Source organism: Spermophilus citellus, assembly GCF_964194105.1.
Source record: "Spermophilus citellus genome assembly, chromosome: 5".
NCBI classification, from domain to species: Eukaryota; Metazoa; Chordata; class Mammalia; order Rodentia; family Sciuridae; genus Spermophilus; species Spermophilus citellus.
Genome location: NC_138186.1, coordinates 54,675,635 through 54,695,951, shown reverse-complemented (window position 1 = coordinate 54,695,951; position 20,317 = coordinate 54,675,635). Strand labels below are relative to the sequence as shown.

The 20,317-nt window shown below is 37.3% G+C and overlaps 1 protein-coding gene across 2 annotated transcripts in view; it reads left to right on the top strand.

Annotated features, from left to right (window-relative positions):
* Positions 1-20,317, top strand: part of BTBD9 (BTB domain containing 9) — a 404,071-nt gene that overhangs the window by 46,045 nt on the left and 337,709 nt on the right. For both annotated transcript variants that reach the window (XM_081294490.1, XM_081294491.1), the window contains exons 4-6: positions 875-1,139; positions 9,832-10,051; positions 12,563-12,682. In XM_081294490.1, coding sequence (XP_081150616.1) covers positions 875-1,139; positions 9,832-10,051; positions 12,563-12,682 — 605 coding nt within the window. The remainder of the gene's footprint in view (positions 1-874; positions 1,140-9,831; positions 10,052-12,562; positions 12,683-20,317) is intronic.

Genomic DNA, 20,317 nt, shown 5'->3' with positions numbered 1-20,317 from the left:
ATCTGTCTAGCCACTTGCTTCTGCTTGCTGGGACTGTAGATCAGAGAAGAAGAGAAGCTAATTGATTCTGTTTTCTTTTAAGAGTCTTCTGGCAAGTTTTATGTGCAAAAGAGACTGTGCTGTTGGGTGATTGTTTTCAGGATGATGACAGCCAAATAGGGTCCATACTACTTCTTGGTTTTGTATTTCTCTGACGGAGAGTGCAACTAATCATTCTTTAAAAAAAAAAAATACATATGTATATATTTTAGTTGTAGTTGGACACAATACCTTTATTTATTTATTTTTATGTGATGCTGAGGATCGAACCCAGGGCCTCACATGTGCCAGTCAAGCACTCCACAGTTGAGCCATGACCATAGCCCTTAATCATTTTTTTAGCAAGAGGGAAAATTGATAAAGTCTGATGAGTCATTGATGTATTTAAAACACTGATTTTTTTTTTTTTTTTTTTTTGGCTGGCTCAAAATTCACTATCATAGGTAGAGTAAAACTATTTTGCTCAAGTCTTTTAATTTTCAAATGCCAGATGTATCTTATTGATTTACAAGTGTACGTTCTCCTAAAGAACTTGTTATGTATTGAGAGCTCTTCACTTGGTCACTTTTCTTCCTGCTATTTTAAAAAAGACAGGTACAGATGTATTGGAGAGACCATCTAGTAGTACAAGGTACCTGGGCAGGAAGGAAAGGTGCTACCATCCTTTCTTATTATAAAGGCAGCCATAATAAGCAAGTGGCATAAGGAAAGATGAAGGTCAGAAGGAATTATCTAAATATAAGTGATATTTGCAGTTCTGTAAAGCCTAGGCTGATTGATTGTACACATGGTTGGTCTCAATCATAACTGGATTTTTCCTTTTTATCATTTTCAGACAGCACTTTTAAACATTGTGTTAAGAGATTCATTTGCGGCTCCTGAAAAAGATATTTTCTTAGCCTTGTTAAACTGGTGTAAGCACAACTCAAAGGAGAATCATGTGGAAATCATGCAGGCTGTGCGTTTACCTTTGATGAGCCTCACTGAACTTCTCAATGTTGTGAGGCCCTCGGGACTGTTGTCTCCGGACGCCATTCTGGATGCTATTAAAGTACGGTCGGAGAGCCGGGATATGGACCTCAATTATAGAGGCATGCTCAGTAAGTACCTGGTTATCCTAAATTCACCAAAAGTTTTATTTGCATCTTTTGCCATTTGTAGCTACTTGCTACAAAACCATAGTGCAGGTATAAATGGTATATGTAGGGCTAAACATCTCTAGTTCCTATGGAATATCTTTCCTGTTATTATCTATAAATTCTTCCTGAGATTTATTAGACCCCCACATGAATATTTCTAGTCATTCCTGGACAGATTTCATCTATTCCCCAGAATATCAGAAATCATTTTTCTGAAAAGCTGCTTTGTATCCTAAGACCTTTCTTCTCTTCCTCCATCAGAGAAGTACTTAGTACATGCTGTGTATATATTTTGGTATTACAGACATGGAGATTCTAAATAACAGCCCTGATATTTAACATTGATATGGCATTTTCAATACTTATGTGGTAAATTTTTTTATTAGTGAAAATAATAGCAATTAACACTTATCAAATGCTTACTGTGCAGGCAGAGCAGGTCCTTCCAACCTGACCATTTAGATTTCATAGCTCTTTGTGAGGTAGTTCTTATGTTTAACTAATTTTACAAATGAGAAAGCACAGAGACATTAGTAACTTGCCCAAGGTCTCACAGAAAAACAAGGAGCCAAGAATCAAACCTATGTAGTTTGACTTCAGAGTCTGTGTAAGTAACCACTAAATTATGCTGCATAAGTGTAAAAAAACAGTCTCTACCTTTGATCCTTTTAATTTCATTGTGATATAAGATATAACTTGCATGGAAACTTAAATACAGTGTCCAAGAGGGTACATGCTATGCCATTTCAGAGAGAGTGGCTTAGAATGAGGGAGATTTCATGGAGCTTATGAAGCTCAAGTTTGATTTGAATGGCATCAGTTTTGGGTGAATTTCAGGTGGGAAGACCAATGAGGCTAATTAGATAGAGGTTAGAGCATTTGAGGGGCCACATCTAGAAGAGCCTGATTAGAATAGAAGGCTTATGGGGCTAGAGTTGTGGCTCAGTGGGTGGTAGAACACTTGCCTAGCATATGTGAGGCACTGGGTTCTATCCTCAGCACCACATAAAAATAAGTAAATAAAATAAAAGTATTATCTATCTATAACTAAATAATAATAAAAAAGAATAGAAGGCTTATGTTGATTAATAATAAATTATGTATAGGTCATTTCAAGCCAAATCATGGAAGTCTTTGAAACTGCTTGGAATGTCCTTGTTATGCATGGGGAGCGCAGAGGGACAGCAGCAGGTGCACAGTTGAGGCCTGGGCAGATTGATCTGTGGTGCTGTCCTTGATGATTTGGAATAGGGAGTAACTGAATTTAGGAAGACCAGTGAGGAGGGCTTTTAATCTGTACACAATTGATAACAGTGTTATACCAGGTGGTATCAGGAAAAAATGGAAAATAATGGATGTATAGGAGGGATATTATGGAAAAATATTAGATTTTAGTGATTCAAGGGATTTAAAGTTGGGTACCAAATTTAGGATAAAGTTAACATATTTTTTCAAATTGAAGAAGCCAGAAATTCTGAGGCATTATTATTTTATGTACCACAAAGAAAAGAATACTGCCAATTAAATCATGGCACTCCATGATATCCTAATTTCAGAATTGTTGAAATTTGAAAGACATTCCTTAGAGTTAATGAAATATAGGCTGAGCTTGGTTTTTGATTTATTGCATTTGAGGGTTTCTGGGACATTTAAGCTGTAAATTCTGTCTAATGTTAGTCATTTCTCTGAGTGATCTCTTCCTTGACCATGGTGTTAGACATGCTTGAAATACTGATTGATCTTAAACAGGTATCCTTAGCCTGGATTCATCTCCTGACTCATCAGATCTAGATTTCTTTTCACTAGGCATAGACAAAAAGTATTGATTTTTGAGGCCAGACAAACTTTATTTCTAATCCTGAATTAGTCATTTACCAGTTATATGATCTGGTAATAGAAGAGTTTTACTTTTGTATCTCTTACTATTGTTACAAGAATTAATTGAAATAAAGTGTACAAATAATGTGCAAAAATAATGTGTGTATAGAAAGCTCAATATAGAAAGCCATTGTTGTAGTGTTCTTCCTCAACATCTGTGTGGGAGTTGTCCCATTGATCACATTATTTTAAACATATTTGTTTACATGTCTTGATCCTTGAAGGCAGAGATGATCTTTGTAGATCTCATTGATCTTTGTGTCATTACCATTTAACACACTGAATAGCATATAGCAGACTCTTGGTAACTGAATTAAAAAGAAATATCTGATAGGAAGCAGTCAAAGCTGGTGATAAAAAGAATTGAAACCTGGACTAGAATATAGAGAAAGAAATAAAAATCAAAGTCTGAGACATGGGGAAGACCTATGGCTAGGGGCCATAAGGTAGAGAAGGAAGGGTTGGAGAGGTGGAGAGACCACTGAGACAGAGGACTGCTATAGAGACTGAGGGGAGAGCTTTTATATGAAGGGCGTGGTTTATGGCATCTCATGATGCTAGGAGGTCAAGGCCAGTAAGAATTGAGAGGAGGCTTTGGCTGTAAAGTTGTGAGTTGGTAAGTAGTCTGAACGGAAGCTGGCTACACAGGGAATTAGGCCACATATGTTTGAACAGACAGCAGATAGGATGTGTCAGCTATCTGATATGTGGGGTAAAAGGTAGTAGAGAAATACTGTGGTAGTGGCAAAAAACAGGTTAAGAGGGTCCAGGAAGAGGTGCTGGCTGAGGATCAGCCTTGGTTGAAGTGTGGGTGGATGGAGGGTGGGGTAGTAGTTAATTTTAGACTTTCAAATCCTTGTTGTTGTATTCTTTCTTATGGAAACTCCCTGCCATCCCTTCTTGTTCTAGATTTGATCTGAGCTGCTGATAGGACCTTGGAATTGGATTTGTTAAGGGGACAGGCTTAGGACATGGCTGCAGGAATGAGGCGGTACTTTGGACATTTCACATAGTTACTGGTAGCTTGGATTTGTTCAGCTGGTACAAATAGGTATAAGATCTGGATTGTAATAAACCCATGAGATTACCTGTGAAAGGCATAATCAGCCAGGAGAGGCACTCAGTTATAGAATGATGCACTGATTATGATTATTGTTCATCAATGTTCAGTTCTTCATGTTGGAGTAATTCAGGGGGAGCTCCAGGAACAGATAATGTAAATGTTTGGTAATCTTTTATCTAGCTTCTAAACTTGAATAATGATTAAATAGCAAGCTGTTTTTTTCCCTGACTTTTCAAGTGTTTGAATAGTAAAATCAATAATATAAATACTAAGGAGGCATAGCATAAAGATGTTAATTATTTTCTAAGCCGTTATCCAAACATTCATGTCGTTGTTGTTATTATTATTATTATTATTATTAAAATTTATTTTTTAGTTATAGGTAGAAAAAATATTTTATCTTTATGTGGTGCTATGGATTGAATCCAGTGCCTCATGCATGGTAGGTGAGTGCTGTACCTCTGAGCCACAACCCAGCCCTAGCATTATTATTACTTTTTAAAATATTTATTTTTTTAGTTGTAGTTGGACACAATACCTTTATTTATTTATTTTTAATGTGGTGCTAAGGATCGAACCCAGGGCCTCGCATGTGCTAGATGAGTGCTCAACCACTGAGCCACAACCCCAGACCCCCTAGCATTATTTTTTATCAAATTTCTTCAATTAGGAGAAAAGTTCTAAAGTTTCAGAATTGTTTCTGATGGTTTGAAAAGATAGGTCTGCTTACTTTGGAATTATTGACAGAATTTATTTGTTTGGTTTGCTCCTCCCTGGCCCTATGTTTTGTGTCTTTAGGGACTTTTCATGAAACGGAAGGAGGTCCTACCTTGGGGACAGGAGCATGGACTCTAATGCTTTTTCTCTGAATTCATTATATTTGATTAGCACAAGGTTTAATTCTTAAAAATGCATGTCCTGAAGCTTTTATAAAATTAAAGAGATATTTTTTCCTCCTTAAAAAAAGAAGATCCAGGGGATATTTTTAACTTACCAGTGATGACTGGTCTTTCTGGAAAGTAGTTTAGACTAGTTTTATGCATATATAATGATGAGCATTTATCTATATGGCTGGGGGAGAGAAATTAACTTTTTAATGAAATTTTTTTTTTCTTTAGGCTATTTGAAATACCTGTAACATCTCAACATTTGGTTTTATCTTGGCTATGGAGAGATTTCTGTCTTGAAAGTTAGTGCTTTTTCTATTAAGGCTGAGCTACTTTGTTTTGTATATATCAGGCTTTAGACTTTGGGAAAGAGAACAGTAATTTCTTGTTTCTGCCTATTTATAACAGGGAGCTACATCACAAATGCTATTCTCAAGATTTTTGTATTGGGCAAAAGTCAATTTATTGGTGTGTGTGTGTGTGTTTAAATTTGTCCGTTCACCCTGTGCCTGTTTCCATAGTTCTAGTCATCAGATGGGGAGCTTTGCTACTGTGATATTCTAGTTGTTTACTTGCCTAGGCTCCTATTGGACTGAAATTCCTAAGGACTTAATTATGTCTTTTTTTTTTTTTTTTTTTGCATTTTTCCAGCGCCTAGCATAATCCCTGAATATAGACTTTTAAAATAAATAAATGAATCCTTTCCTGATTTCTAAACTAGAATTTGCTTCATCATCACAGAAAGATAGTGCATACTGAACCTTTCATGCTTTTAAAGCTCTTGGACTTTTGTTACGGTTGTATCTTCCCAGCTGTAGTTTGTTGTGTTGTGGAAATCCTGTCAACTAGGGATTCATGAATTGTCTCTAATGAGCTTCTCTCTGCAGAGGTATTTAGTGTGCATAGTTGTGCTCTTGTCTCATGAGATGGTGAGCTCCAGAGGGCTGGGTCCAGGACAGCAGGCACATAGTAGGCAGCTCAGGTCTTGTTGTTTTTTGTTGTTTAAATAAACAGAATGAAGTTCACATTTAGTTCTAGAATCTTTCTAGGTAACTATCCAAAGTTACCAAGTAAAGTCAGTGCCTAAGCTAAAATAAAAGTGCTGGACTTCTGCCTGCTGAGGCCAGTACTCTTCCTTAGTTTCTCCTGCTGCGGATCTTTTAAATTTCCACTTTGTGGTGTGTTCGAGTACTAGTATTGGTGAATGTGGAAAGGAGGCCTGTAGAGAGTGGGGATAATGGAGAAAACTAAGGTAAGACAGGAGTTGTTAAGAAAGTCATTTGTAATGCTGTGTTTGTTATGGGGAGTATCAGGGAGGAGGATTCACACATTCTTTAGGGAAATCAGGATGGGGAGTAGAAGATGATTTAGGTGACAGAATTGGGTAAGGAGAGTCCATTGAGCAGAGAACTAAGTCTGGATCCATATAATCTATTTTGAAGCTACATGTAATAGAGAGTCCAATAAAAGATGATGAAGAACAAAAAGATATTAAACTCACAGGATACTACTCCAGCACCACTCAGATTTTGGCACTATGTACCTAGGGACAGGTCCTGCCCCATTTTTCCTTTCTTATAATTGATTTGTTTCTACTAGTATAGAGTTTCAATAATTTTTTTAATATTTATAAAATTCATTAAAATTATAAGTATAAAGGAAATCATGACTTCTCTCTACTATCTTATTTGTTCCCTACCAGCTTGTATTTTTTGAGAACTCTTTTCTCTACCAATAGAGGTTACTAAGAAAATTCATGGTTTGGATTTTTTATGATTTGAATTTTTTTCATAATCACTTTTCCTACTGAATTCATTATTTAACTGTAACTCTTATGTTAAGAGAAAATCAAAGGTGGCATCAGTCTCTAAATCTGAAAGCTTGATGTTCCCCTCTTTGGCTTAAATTTATCTCCTGGTGGTGTCAGAAATAGAGGAGATGGTTCCAGTGGTCAGCAACCACAGATTTTGTGCCTCTACATTTTATTCCTAGCAAGGAGGGACAAAGTGGTTAATGATTGATTATATATATATATATATAAATTACCAAGTGGTTAATGATATTGAAAAGCACAAATTTGAAGCCTTGTTTGCTTGTTTATAAAGTACTTCATCTCTAGATTGGAGGGGTCAGAAGGACCCATCTTGGTCTGATTCACCAAGTCACTCCCAGTGCTGCTTTTACAGTACCTGGTATCAAATGAGTTCTCATAAATATCTTTTTCTTTTTTCTTTTTTTTAATCTTTTTTTTTTAGTTGTAGGTGGACACAATACCTTTATTTATTTTTACTTGGTGCTAAGGATTGACCCCAGTGCCTCACACATACTAGGTAGGTGCTCTACCACTGAGCTACAACCCCAGCCCCTCATAAACTTCTTGACTGAAACGAAGCCTATGTACTTACACAGTACTTTAGCATATGTTGCTTGTAGTATAGTTTTGTTTTTAAAGCGACCCTAGGAGATGGGTTAGAAAAAGATTATTTATTGGGGCTGGGGATGTGGCTCAAGCGGTAGCGCGCTCGCCTGACATGCGTGCGGCCCGGGTTCGATCCTCAGCACCACATACCAACAAAGATGTTGTGTCCGCCGAGAACTAAAAAATAAATATTAAAAAAAAAATTCTTTCTCTCTCTCTCTCTCTCCTCTCTCACTCTCTCTTTAAAAAAAAAAGATTATTTATTATTTTTAGATAAGAAAACACATTTATCTGGGTATGTTGACAAATACCTAGAATCTCAGTGGTGGTGGAAGCCAAGACCAGCCTTAGCAACTTAGTGAGACCCTATCTCAAAAATTAAAAAGGATGGGGATGTAGCTCAGTGGTAAAGTAACCCTGGTTCAACCAAGAAAACAGATTTAGAGAGACTAAGAAGCCTCACTGAAGGACAGTGAATAATAGGGTCTGAATCTCAAATCTAGATTTTTTTTTTTCACTTTAAAATTCCACTTCTTGGGCTGGGATCATGGCTCAGTGGTAGAGCACTTGCATAGCATGTGTTAGTCACTGGGTTTGATTCTCAGCACTTCATCTACAACTACAAAAAAAATATTTTAAAAAATCCCAATTCCCATTTTTATTTTTTTAAAAATCTGTATGAGATTGTTTCTTTCCTCTAGGTCTTAAGCAACCTTGGAGGGAAGTGGGGGTTAGAAAGAGAAAAGGTGTGGCCATGCCATCAGAATCCTCACAGGGAGGCAGCACAGCACTGTGTTAAACGTGGGGCCCTGCAGACAGACTGCCTGGATTCTGACCTCAGCTTTGCTACTTGCTGGTTGTATGACCTTGGGCAAGCAAGTGCATCTAACTTTTCTCTGCCTCCATTTCTCATCTGCAAAATGGATGTGTTAGAAGCACTGTTCTCAAAGGATTTGGTATTTGTCAAGTGCTTAGAACAGTGTGTAGCACCTAGTATACGCATTACACAAGGTTTGTTAAATGAACAGGAAGAACGTGCATGATTATCGTAAGCTAACAGACCTTAGAAAGTCATCAGTCTGTGCCACTCCGCTTCTGATGGCAAGCAGCTGAGAGTGACTGCAGTTGTGGTTGCTGAGTCTCCTCAGTCTCTGGCTAATTGCTTAGATCCCATTCCACCCTCCACTTTTCAGCTGTATTTATTGTCCTCTTCTGGAGCCACGCTTTTTACTGGTCCCCATTCTAAATGTTTTGAAAAACCAATTTTCCAAGAAATGTGCAGTGGTGAATTACTTACCATCTTTCCCCTAACACTTTGATTATAGCTCACACTTTACCTTTCTTCAAATCACACAGCCAAGACATATGCGTGCCATGAGGATTTGGTGTTTACTTACAGTCTATAAACTTGTATAGTTGGCTTATTGTGTGTTTATATATATATGTTTAATAATAGTAATGGCAGTTTTTAAGAGCATACTATCTGCTTTACAAGCATCACCTCATTCAATCCTTAGACAGACAGGGTAGTATTATCCTCTTAAGAAAGTGAAGTTTGAGAGGGTATCTTCCCTGAAGTGACATACGTGGTTAAAGGTGGAGCCATGTCTAAACTGTGCCTCCTCGGCCTCTTAACATGCAGCCTCTTTTCTTTTTATGAGAGTGTCAGTTTTAGAATGTTAGTATCTGGGAGACAGGTTCCAGAGCTGTGGAACATAATTTGCATAGTAAACTTTGAAGTCCCAGGCACAATAGATGTTTAATAAATCTGATATTGGAGAAGGGAGAGAGGGATTAATAATAATCATAATACTGATTTTGATGACAGACTCTGAATTTTCATTTAAAAAAATTCTCAAGTGAGGTGAAATATATTTTCTTCTAGACGTAGTCTTGGTTTTTAGCTAGATGAAGTGATCCAACATGTCCATGTGTGTCTCTCAGCTGTGCTACATTGGAACCCTTCTTTCTCTTCTCTTATTAGATGTCTGACCTGTTTGCTTTGCTTTTGTATGTTGCTCTTAGTCCAGATGGCAATACAGGTCATTCTACGTGCTATCTTTGTCCAGTAAATCTTAAATTAAAGCTACTAACAGAATGAATTCAGCAGAGCTGATTGGTTTATCCCAGTACATGTCTTTTCTAACATTATTAACTTTTTCTTAAAAAGATTTAGTTCCAGGCACATCGTAGGTGTGATAGTGACATTTCATTAGAACTTTGGATATTGTCTTAATCCTTACAGATCTTCTGTATCTTCTACCCTCATAGACTTGTCTATGCCATTTTAAAATTAAATGCAGATAAGAGAATCATTTAAAACCTAGAATTTTGTCTCCCCCCTCCCAAATATAGAATTATTTAATAAGTAACCATTAACCTTGCTTTTTCTATTTTTAATTAAAGTTCCAGAAGAAAACATTGCAACTATGAAGTATGGAGCCCAAGTTGTAAAAGGGGAGCTGAAGTCTGCCTTATTAGATGGTGATACTCAAAATTATGATTTGGATCACGGATTTTCTAGGCACCCAATTGATGATGACTGCCGTTCAGGCATTGAGATTAAGCTAGGCCAGCCGTCCATTATCAATCACATACGGATACTCCTGTGGGACCGGGACAGCCGGTGAGTCATTAGAGAGAAACGGATATTTATGTTTGATGGAGGTAACCTAACTTTGTGGCCATCTACTTTGGTTTTACAGATTTTAATGATTCATTTTAGTCATCATTCTGATGTTTATCTTGAAGCTCCTCCCACAGAACTAGCTTCAAGATAAACATCAGAATGATGACTAAAATGAATCATTAAAATCTGTAAAACCAAAGTAGATGGCCACAAAGTTAGGTTTTTTTTTGTTTTTTTTTTCCTTCTTAAAAAAGTAGTGAATATGTGTTTATTGTGGAAAATATCAAGAAGTACTCAGAAGAAAATAAAAATTGCTAGTAATCTTTTCCACCCATTATTCAGTTTTGCATGTATTTAACTAGTGTGTTTAAATCGCCTAGACACACACACACACACACACACACACACACACACACATACTCATAACACCTGCATATATAGTGTTACAAAATAAAGATAAAGATAGGATTTACAAAAGTTAACTTCATTTTTTAATTAATACATTTTAAACATTCTACTGTTTTGAGGATATTCCTCTAAAATGTTACTTTCAATGGTAGTCTTATATTGTACCTTTTAGGCTAACATTGTTCACTCAATTCCTTACTTTTGGATATTATAACAACCTTTTACATGCATTTTATCCTATGGATGAAGAAATTGTCTTTTAGTATGTGGATAAATATCCTCCTGAAAACAAAAGAAATTTGTGAAAAAATTTGTTGTGCTCCAGCCTGGGACCCATGTTCCTCAGTGGTTTCAGGATTCTGCCTTCCAGCCACTGGGATACTTTCACCCACAGTGGCTTCTAGGGTCCATCCATGATGGCAGAAGTACCAGAACTGAATTGTCTTGCTGCTGCTTATCATTGACCTAAGCCCTCCCTCCCAGGAAAGGGGCCCTATTTTTGCCCTTTTGGCCTGGTCATGAAGGGCTTACTAGTAATGGTGATGATGCCCTGAAATCCTCATGGGGCATAGTGTGTTTCTCCTTCAAGGCCACTGCCCTCGCCTCTTGGGCTATTTGAGTCGTATATGAGGGAATCTCTCTGAGATGAGCCGGGATTTCGCAGGTGTGTGGATGGACAAGGTCCCTGGGTTATCACTTTTGGTTTCCTTTTTATTAATATATATCCTGACATGTGTCTTGGTGGATATGATTTGATGTTTAATTGTAAAAGTGGAGCTAACTCACATCTCATTTCCAAGAGTCTCTGATTAATAATAACAATATAATGATAATATTTATATGAAACTTTTCATTACTTTTATGTGATAGGCATAGTTCTAAAAGCTTGAACATTTGCTCATCTAATTAATGATGAAATTAGTACAAAAGTACAAATTAATAAGAGAAATGGTTTGTGTATTTGAAACACAGAGTACTTATCATTGTTTTCATAATATTTAATATAGGCCACTTTGTTTAAATATCTGTGTTATATTCACTGGGGCTTAACTTTACCATGGAACTGTTGTTCTTTTCTCACAAAAATTGTTATCATTATAAGCAGAGGTGAAAAATTCAAAATCTTAAGCCAAAAAGATTTTGACATGTTGTAAAATTATATCCTGGATTACTGATAACCCAGAGAGGTTCAATAAAAGGTTATAACCAGTTTGAGACTGAGTGATAAAATGAATGGGAGGTGAGGGTACAGCAGAAAATGAGGGGATGACACAAAATAAGCTGACCTTTTCTGGTCACAACTGTAGGTTGCAGGCTGACATTTATGGTCACCTAAATCTTCCAAGATTGTTCCTGTTGATATTACAGTACAAGTAATAACTGCATCGCAAATTTAAATTTGGCTTTATGACAAGGAATATAGATTTGTCGAGTATGGGACCAGCATGTAATGGTGCAGGGTAGCTGACTTGGGGAGGATGATGGGCTATTTTCATTACTGCCAGGTTATTAGCTGGCTAGGTTTAAGTTGTATCCAAAGGAAACACTCATTATCTCTTCACCCATATCATTTATTTTTTTGCAGGCTGCTTGTGTGTGCTGGATGGTAGGAGACAGAGAGGTGGCAGGATATACACTAGCCTCTGTGGGGAACCATTCCAAGTTGGCTTTCCCCCAAGAGGGAAGGGATAAGCACTAGGCCAGGGACTTAGTGCTTCTCTGTTTTCTTTTTCCTCCCCTCTCTTCTCCCTATCAGCTCTATTAATCTGCTAATATGGTGTGATCAAGACATCCTGGCCATATTTGAAAAGGAACAAATGTCTTGCTTGCTTTTGATATTTACTGAGCTGTGGTCCTTGTTCTTAAGCAGTTTGTGATTTGATGAGGCAGACAGACGAGCTGAGAGAGAATTCTAATACACTGTGGTGAATGATAAGAAAGAGGGATATACGTAATTTTCATTATTATAAAAATTTGTTGTACAGAAAATATAATTAGTTAATTCTATATTTTTAGTACTTTTTAACATTTTATTTAAGTATAGCTTAGTATTGTTGTTTTAATGTCTTTTCCCCCTGTCTTTTCCCTTTTGATTCATAGGTCTTATTCCTACTTTATTGAAGTGTCAATGGATGAACTTGATTGGATCAGAGTGATAGATCATTCGCAATATCTATGTCGGTCTTGGCAAAAGTTGTATTTTCCAGCTCGTGTCTGCAGGTTAGTTCTCATGGTTAATAAGTGATTTTGATTTTTATTTAAGGAGATTTGAGCTTTGAGATGGAGACTGCATTTTTCTGTGTTGTGGAAGAAGTTTTTCAGGGTATCAACTACCAAATACAACCCAAGGGAGAAAAAACTTAGGGAAAATTATGCACCTTAATATTTAGAATGCAATATAGAACTATTCAACATGCCTTTTACCATATTTATGTGCAAAAATGTGAAGAATGAGAAGGGACAGGGAACACTTGAGAAGTGGAGATACCTTTGAAACTCCCTGCTGTACATGGAAAGCAGACTCGGTTAGGGGCGTGTTCTTCCCACGGAAGCCAGGAGAGACTTCTGGAAGCTTTTCTGGCAATGCTTGGGCCAGTAGGAGGTTTTTGGATAGTGGGTGCATGTGTTCTGTCCTCTATGTCCGTGGCTAGATGGGTTTGACAGAACAGGTATTTTAGGTGGGACTGGGTCTGGGGCCCGGGATACTCGCTGCAGGACTTCATACCCACACCTTCCCTCCCACCATAGCACCTCAGCTTCTGTTATTGTTAAGGTATTGCTGCCTCAGGTGAGATTGTTTTTTAAAATATTCTTTTTAGATGTTGGATGTGGATGGGCCTTTATTTTGCTCATTTATTTATATGTGGTGCTGAGAATTAAACTCAATGCCTCACACATGCAAGGCAAGCACTCTACCACTGAGCCACAACCCGAGCTCCAAGATTGTTTTTAAAAAGCTACTGTTCTAATATTTTGTATTCTCCCTTTAGGTTTAAATCATTATTTAAAATAACTTTCTGAAATTCTACAAAACTTATAAAATTCAATTGGAAATGGAGAAAGTGCTTAAAGGCCTCTGAAATTCTGTAGTTTTATTCTTTTGTTGTTTTCATGATGAAATTGCTCTCAAACATTTCTTTAGATTTTTTTTTTGTAGTTGTATATGGACAGAATGCCTTTATTTGTTTTATTTTTATTTGCATGGTAAGGATCAAACCCAGTGCCTCACACATGATAGCTAGATGCTCTGCCACTGAGCTATAGCCCCAGCCCTCAGATATTCTTCACATTCAAGTAAAAGATCAGAGGCAGAAAACCTTTGATTCATTTAATCAGCTGTGACAGGGAGAGAGGGGAAAGGATATGACTGGAGTAACTAGAGAGAATGTGGAGCTGGTTCTTCCCCTGTTCCCTTCCCCAACTCCCCTACAACCCCAGCTGACTTCCACTGTGACTGAGAGGATGTTCCACAGCACTTCATCTCCTGCTCAGAAGTCTCCGTCATACTTGTTACACTTACAGGCTAATGGCATAAGGCTGAACTCTTCAGCCTGAGAACTCCACAAAACCTTTCAGCCTCTAGTACTGCAAAGAATGTTGCCTACTTTTTTTTTTTTTTTTTTTAATGGGTAAGACTGGACATAATATTGTTCCTCAGAATATTTGTTCTATCCTCTTGTGTGAAAATGAAAAACATCAATTTTATTTCCCCAAAGAGGGACTAAAGTGACTGAGGTCTGGCATTTCTTTTATCACAGAAGTTTTGAATGGATTAAAATAAGAGGGACAAGAAATTGAGTGAAGATGCCATATCTCTGAGCTGTCTAGGCATTTGTGGAAAGTGAAAGAGGGGACCCAACGTGGAGGAGGAGATCAAGTCTACATTGACTTGGCTTATTATGGTCTTATCGGATTAAAAAATAAGCAGGATAACAGTCAAACCATCTGATATATGGAGTGTATTTGATTTGAAATCCTAAGAATATGAATCCCAGAACGAATCATCATGGCTATAATACCAGCCAGGACAGTCTATGTGCTCTACCCACCTCACAGCCCCAGTTATTAGGAGGGAGACATGTGCCTGTAGTCACGATCTCTGCCTTTTAGAAAACATACTTTCCTTTATGCATTAATGGGTATTATTTATCCTTCTCTTCTTTTGTCTCTCCTGTCTGGCCTTGACTTTGGTAGTATAGTTTTTGTGTGTTTAGACCTTGATTGCATTTATGATGCTAGATTTTGTCTTGGTATAACAGCTTCCTGCTCTGAAAAAAATTGAGCCAAGGTAGTATTCAAGATGGTGGTAATAAGAAAAGGAAGGAGTCTTGATACCCACATTACTGAGAAATATTTTTTTAAAACCTTATTACTTTATTAACAGCTACATATTTCATAAACTAAGCCTTTGGTAATTTTTAGAGTTTTTATAGTATTTTTAAATGAATCTAAGAATAAGTTTCTATTGATTATCTAAGAAGGTCTTGGTGTTTCTAACAATCATTTATGGACTCTCTAAACAGTGATCAACACACACTTCTTTCAGGAGTTTCACTTGGCAAATAAAGACTTTATTTCCTTAGCATGTTAAATGTTCAGTTTACATTATGTTAATTTGTGTGTGTGTGTGTGTGTGTGTGTGTGTGTGTGTGTGTGACCTTTTCTCTTCAGTGTCCTTTGCAAGTTTGTCTTGCTTCTGATACTAAAATTACAAGCGTTTAGAGGCAAGAAGTATAGATTCTAATCTTTTAGCATTTTGCATAGTACTTAGACTGTTTCCTTGTGTGCAGTAGATATTCTGTAAACCTGTAATTTTCAGTACAGGTTTCATGGTGTCAAGGTACCATGTAAGGAAGAGAAAGTAACATGAATACGTATAGATGTTCTTTGGTAGATTTTTATCACTGTATTCATTAAGGCGAGTATGAATCCTGGAAAACTACCTAGAAGAGTAAATGGTTCTATACTGTTTGCAAATGTCACTTTCCTTCTGTTCTTCAGGAAAGTGAATTTTGAGGTCAATCTTGAAGGATATAATTGTAATGTATTGATGAAAGATTTTGTTCATTGCATCCACAGAAGAGATACTCCATGAATTGGGGAAAGGGAGATTACTCAGTCCTCTTTCTAAGTCCAGTAAAAACTGAATAGAAATCATCATTGTAATAGAAAAGCTATGGGCTGTGGAGTCAGAACCTCTCTCAGATCCTGATCTCATCTCTTGCTGACATTGTGATGGAGTTGTGTCTCTGAGCCCTGGTATCTGCAATCTTAAGGAACAGAAGCAACACCCTCTTTAGGGAGAGTTGCATGGCAGCATATTTACAAGTACTAAGCACAGTACAGTGCTTGATTAGAAACAGAGGCTCAGTAAGTAACAGTTATTTTTATTATTTTTTCTAATTTCTGAGACTATCAACTGGTGTTTGATCTTCAGAGGAGAATCATCTTGCCATTTTCTTTGGCCATGCTGACTTTCACTCAGAGGACACTGTTCCTTATTTCAGGAGCCATATCTTTTCGGCATTTAATTTCGTCAATCTGTATGTAGCAGTCCAAAACAAGTCTTAAAATAGTTCTCTTTATCTTAACAATCTGCCCATTTTTGTGTGTTTCTAGCAGTTTTTTTTTTATATTTTGTTTTTGATAAAATATTTTAAAAAGTTTTTGTAAAATACATAGTATAACATAAAATTTGGCATTCATATATCTTGTGCAGTGTAATTCAGTCAGGATTTACCTTGCTAAGATAGTGGATGTTATCTAATAGCAGTAAGGATAATGTCAGGCATCAAAGCTAGTGATTGCTCCAACCATGATAGTGAGTGGAGGGAAATGATTTACTCTTTGTCAGCTCTTTTTAGGGATCTTTGTGGGTTAAGTGGAAGCTGTTCTATGTAGCCCAAAACTTACACCAATCATCCCCTTTAGTTCCTAGCCGAAGATGAAAGGGGCTTATCAATTCATGTGCAATCTTTTATGTGCTCTCAGAACTGTATTATGTTTTGTCAGCTGTTTCTTTCTCAGGAAGGCAATTTATGCTTTACCCTGATCTGCAAGCTTCACATTGCCATCTTGGTATCTAGTGAGCTCTCTCCTAGTCCTTTCCATAGTTTTTGTACATTGTGGAGACTAGGACTGAAGAGAAAATAACAGTAAGGAGTGGCAAATATCGTGTACCTTGGGGATTTTAAAAAAAATAATATCTAGCTGTTTCTCAACTTGCTGTTAATTTATCAGCCAAATAATATTGCTGAAATATAAGAAGACTTGATAACACCGTTGCTGTAACAAAATATCTGAGCCTGGGTACTTTGTAAATAAAAGAGGCATTTGGCTCACAATTCTTGTTGCTGGAAAGTCTGTGCAACCTGGTGCCAGCCATCTAGCAAGGGCCTTCATGACTATGTCAAAACATGGTGGGAAAGTGGAAAGAGAAATGGCCATGTGTAGAAAAGTCCAAGCACATGGAGGGCCATTACGTCAGAACAATCCACTCTTGTGAGAATCAGCCTGATCCTGTGAGAACTACATTAATCCCTTCCAGGGTGGTGTCCCATGACCTAATCACCTTCCAGTAGGTCTCACGTCTTAAAACTCCCCCCCCCCCCCTTGAAACTGTTAGACTGGGGACCAAGCTTCTAGCACATAAACCTTTGGGAGACACTCAGAACATGTCCAGACCATAGTAGCTTTCATGATTGGTGGCTGGAATTGCACATGTGATTTTGGGGTAAAACCTGAGAGCTGAGGGAGAAGAATAGTAGAGCTAAAAGCAAAGTTCTCAAAGAGATGAGAATGGATGGCAGAAGTACTTACCTACAAGGGCTGGTCAGAGAGACGAGGAGAATTGGAGGAGGGTAGTTTACTGAAGCCAAGGCAGATGGGCTTGAGAAAGGTACAGCTTGACCACATGAACCTGGTTAATGCAAAACATGGTTTCTTTCTTATATTTTTAATTGTCAGATGGAAATGTCTTTCATTATAATATTATCATGTAGCATATATTTTAAATATTGATAAAACTTGTCCTGTGGAAAGGCTTTATCCAATTTTTTCCCAATTGCATGTGAAAATACCTCTTCCTCATCAATGCAGGCATTGTTAACTTTGTGCCAGTGTAATTAATTATGGTTTGTAAGATCTGCCTTTTTTTTTTTTTTTGACTTTTTTTGACTTTGACAGTGAGTTAAAGTAATTTTGTTACTTCTTATTTAAAAAAATATTTTCTTGTGCATATTTTTTATGGATGATTGTCTTTTTTGCTGTGAGAACTGTGCATAGATACATTGATACATTTATGTGTATATATCATAGGAATTATCTTTTTGCCTATCATGTATGGTGCAATTTTTATTAGTTTTTAGTGTTTTATTCATATTTTCTGCCATATTGAACGTTTTTAAAATTTTCACTTTTAAAATTTACTCAAATCTGTCTTTTAAAATGATTTCTTGTTTTACAGCATGTTTAGAAAAGTGTTCCTTATTCCTTACTCCATCATTAAAGAATGCTATATATCTCATATATTTCTTCTACCACTTAAATTTTTTTCTCTCTCTACATTAAATGTATCCAGAATATTTTCTGCATGTATTTTCAGGTAAGATCAGTCAGTTGACGAAAACCATTCATTTAATAATGATTTCTTACCACATTTCTTAGTGTGAGTGGCTCTATTTATCATGTGCTGAATTCCAGCCTATGTACTTCTGTGTTCCATTGATTTCTTTGACTATCATAGAATGTTTTAATTATTGTAGTTTCCCTTCACTCCATTTTCCTCTTTTTTTTACAATGAGAAATTACAATGTGCCAAATGTGTCATAGAAAAAAGAAAGGGTGTTACAGATGCCAGCCTGTCTTCTGGTCTCGGGGGTTACATTAGAGGCCATAGTGATGATAAACATCTCACTGGAATGAATGGTTCTGTTTTCACTTACAACAAGAAATTTAGGCATGCTTCACCAGCCAAGGAAATAGATTTCTCCTCATTTATCCATCTGTTTATTCACTCACTTATTCAATGAATAGGTGTCTACTTTGTGCTGTACTTTATGCTCAGTACTGAGGTCATAACACTGAAGAAGACCCCTGGGGTTTCTGCACTCCTGGAATTTGGGAGAAACAGATATAAACAACATCAGAACACAAGCATTAGGAAGATGGCATTGGATAGTGACAGGGTGAAGGGAGGGAGTTTGTATTTTAGGGGGGTAGTCAGGGAAGACCAGAGAGGGGAGTGGGTGTTTTAAGGGAGATGAAGGGAGTGACATTTCTGGTGGTTATTTTCAACCCTTAGGCTTTCCCGGGTGTACGTGGAATGGTATTTGGAGTGGCTGGTCTACTGTGGGAGGCCTCATTAGATGAATACTAAAACTGTTCTGTTTTTTGCATAAGGTACTTTCATCTCCTTTATTGCTACCATACATTCCAGGTTTCCCCCTCATCCCTGCCATCATTAGATGCAGCATAACTTTTTTCACCCATTATCGTTAGATTCTAGTACCTACACTGTGCTGCAGATCTAGGAGACTTAAACAAATGAAAAAATAAGCATGCTATTTATGGAAGCGTCCTCCCTCTGCCATATTAACAGTGTATGAAAGCCTGTGTGTCTTCTTTCTTTTCTCTTTTGTTGCCTGTGGCTCCCTAACTGGGTGTTGATACATTTATTTACTTTTAAAGGCAGGCACTTTGACATTATTTAGTGGTTCACCAGGAGGGTTTAGAATCTTAGCAAAAGTTATGCTGAGCCTTTACTTTCTTTATGTATTTGGAGAGCTTCATAATTTAAGAAATGCCTTATTCAGGTGTAAAAGAAGCAGGAATAGTTTTACCTTGAAAAAATGGATTGAGTTCAATCCAGTTTCAGTTTTTCCTCTACCAAGAACTTGAATATCATAATTGAACTAGCATAGAGCAACCCTACTTACAGAGGAACATTTTCTTCTAAGAATGCAAAGCAAAATGTAGCCACATGGTGTCGCTAAATTATAACAATTTTACTTAGAGCCAAAGAGAATTTGAAATTTTTTTTTTATAAAATCGTATTTAAATATAAATTGTTCTGAAGCCTGTGATTTGTGAAATAACATGTGAAACTATTTGTACTATTTAAGTCTTCCTACTGATGTGGAGCATTAATTATGCCCCGAGTCCGTAAATGTACATTCAGGTGCTGGCTGGCCCTGGAGTCATCATCTGCAAAGCATAGTCTGTGGGCTTCTGCGGTACTGTTGTTCAGTTCATATAAATACGTTTTTTAACCTTCTTTTGGAATTTTAAAATAAATAGAAGAGTAACTTAAAAGGAAATATATTCACTAAATATTTATGAGAAATCAGAAAAGAGAAGAAAGGAGGAATGAGGATAAGGAGAGACTGGGTTGCAGGACCTCAGGGATGGGCAGGAGGGGAGCAGTCAAATATTTTTATTGAACATTTGCCACGGGTCAGGCAAATGCCATTCTCCTAATAGCCTTATGAGAGAAAAACCACTATCTTAACGGTAAAAATGAAGAAATTGAGCCCTGGAAAAGCTGAATTTATAACCAGATCTCTCTGGCTCCACAGTTGTCCCTTGCCACTGCTGGATGTAAGGTAAAGAAATAGCTGGGCTTGGCTGGGGGTGTGGCTCAGTGACAGCACCTTAGCCTGCACCAAGCCCTGGGCTCAGTCCCCAGCACCAAATGAATAAAAGGGACAGAGGAATAGCTCTGTTTTGGCACAGGAGACCTAGAGCCCAGAAGAAGGCTTGCTGCCTCTTTAGGAGGGGCGGTTTCCAGGAATGCTGGGAGAGAGGGCAGCCGTGACCACACTCTGGTGCTGGTCACAGGCACCCAGACTATAAGCG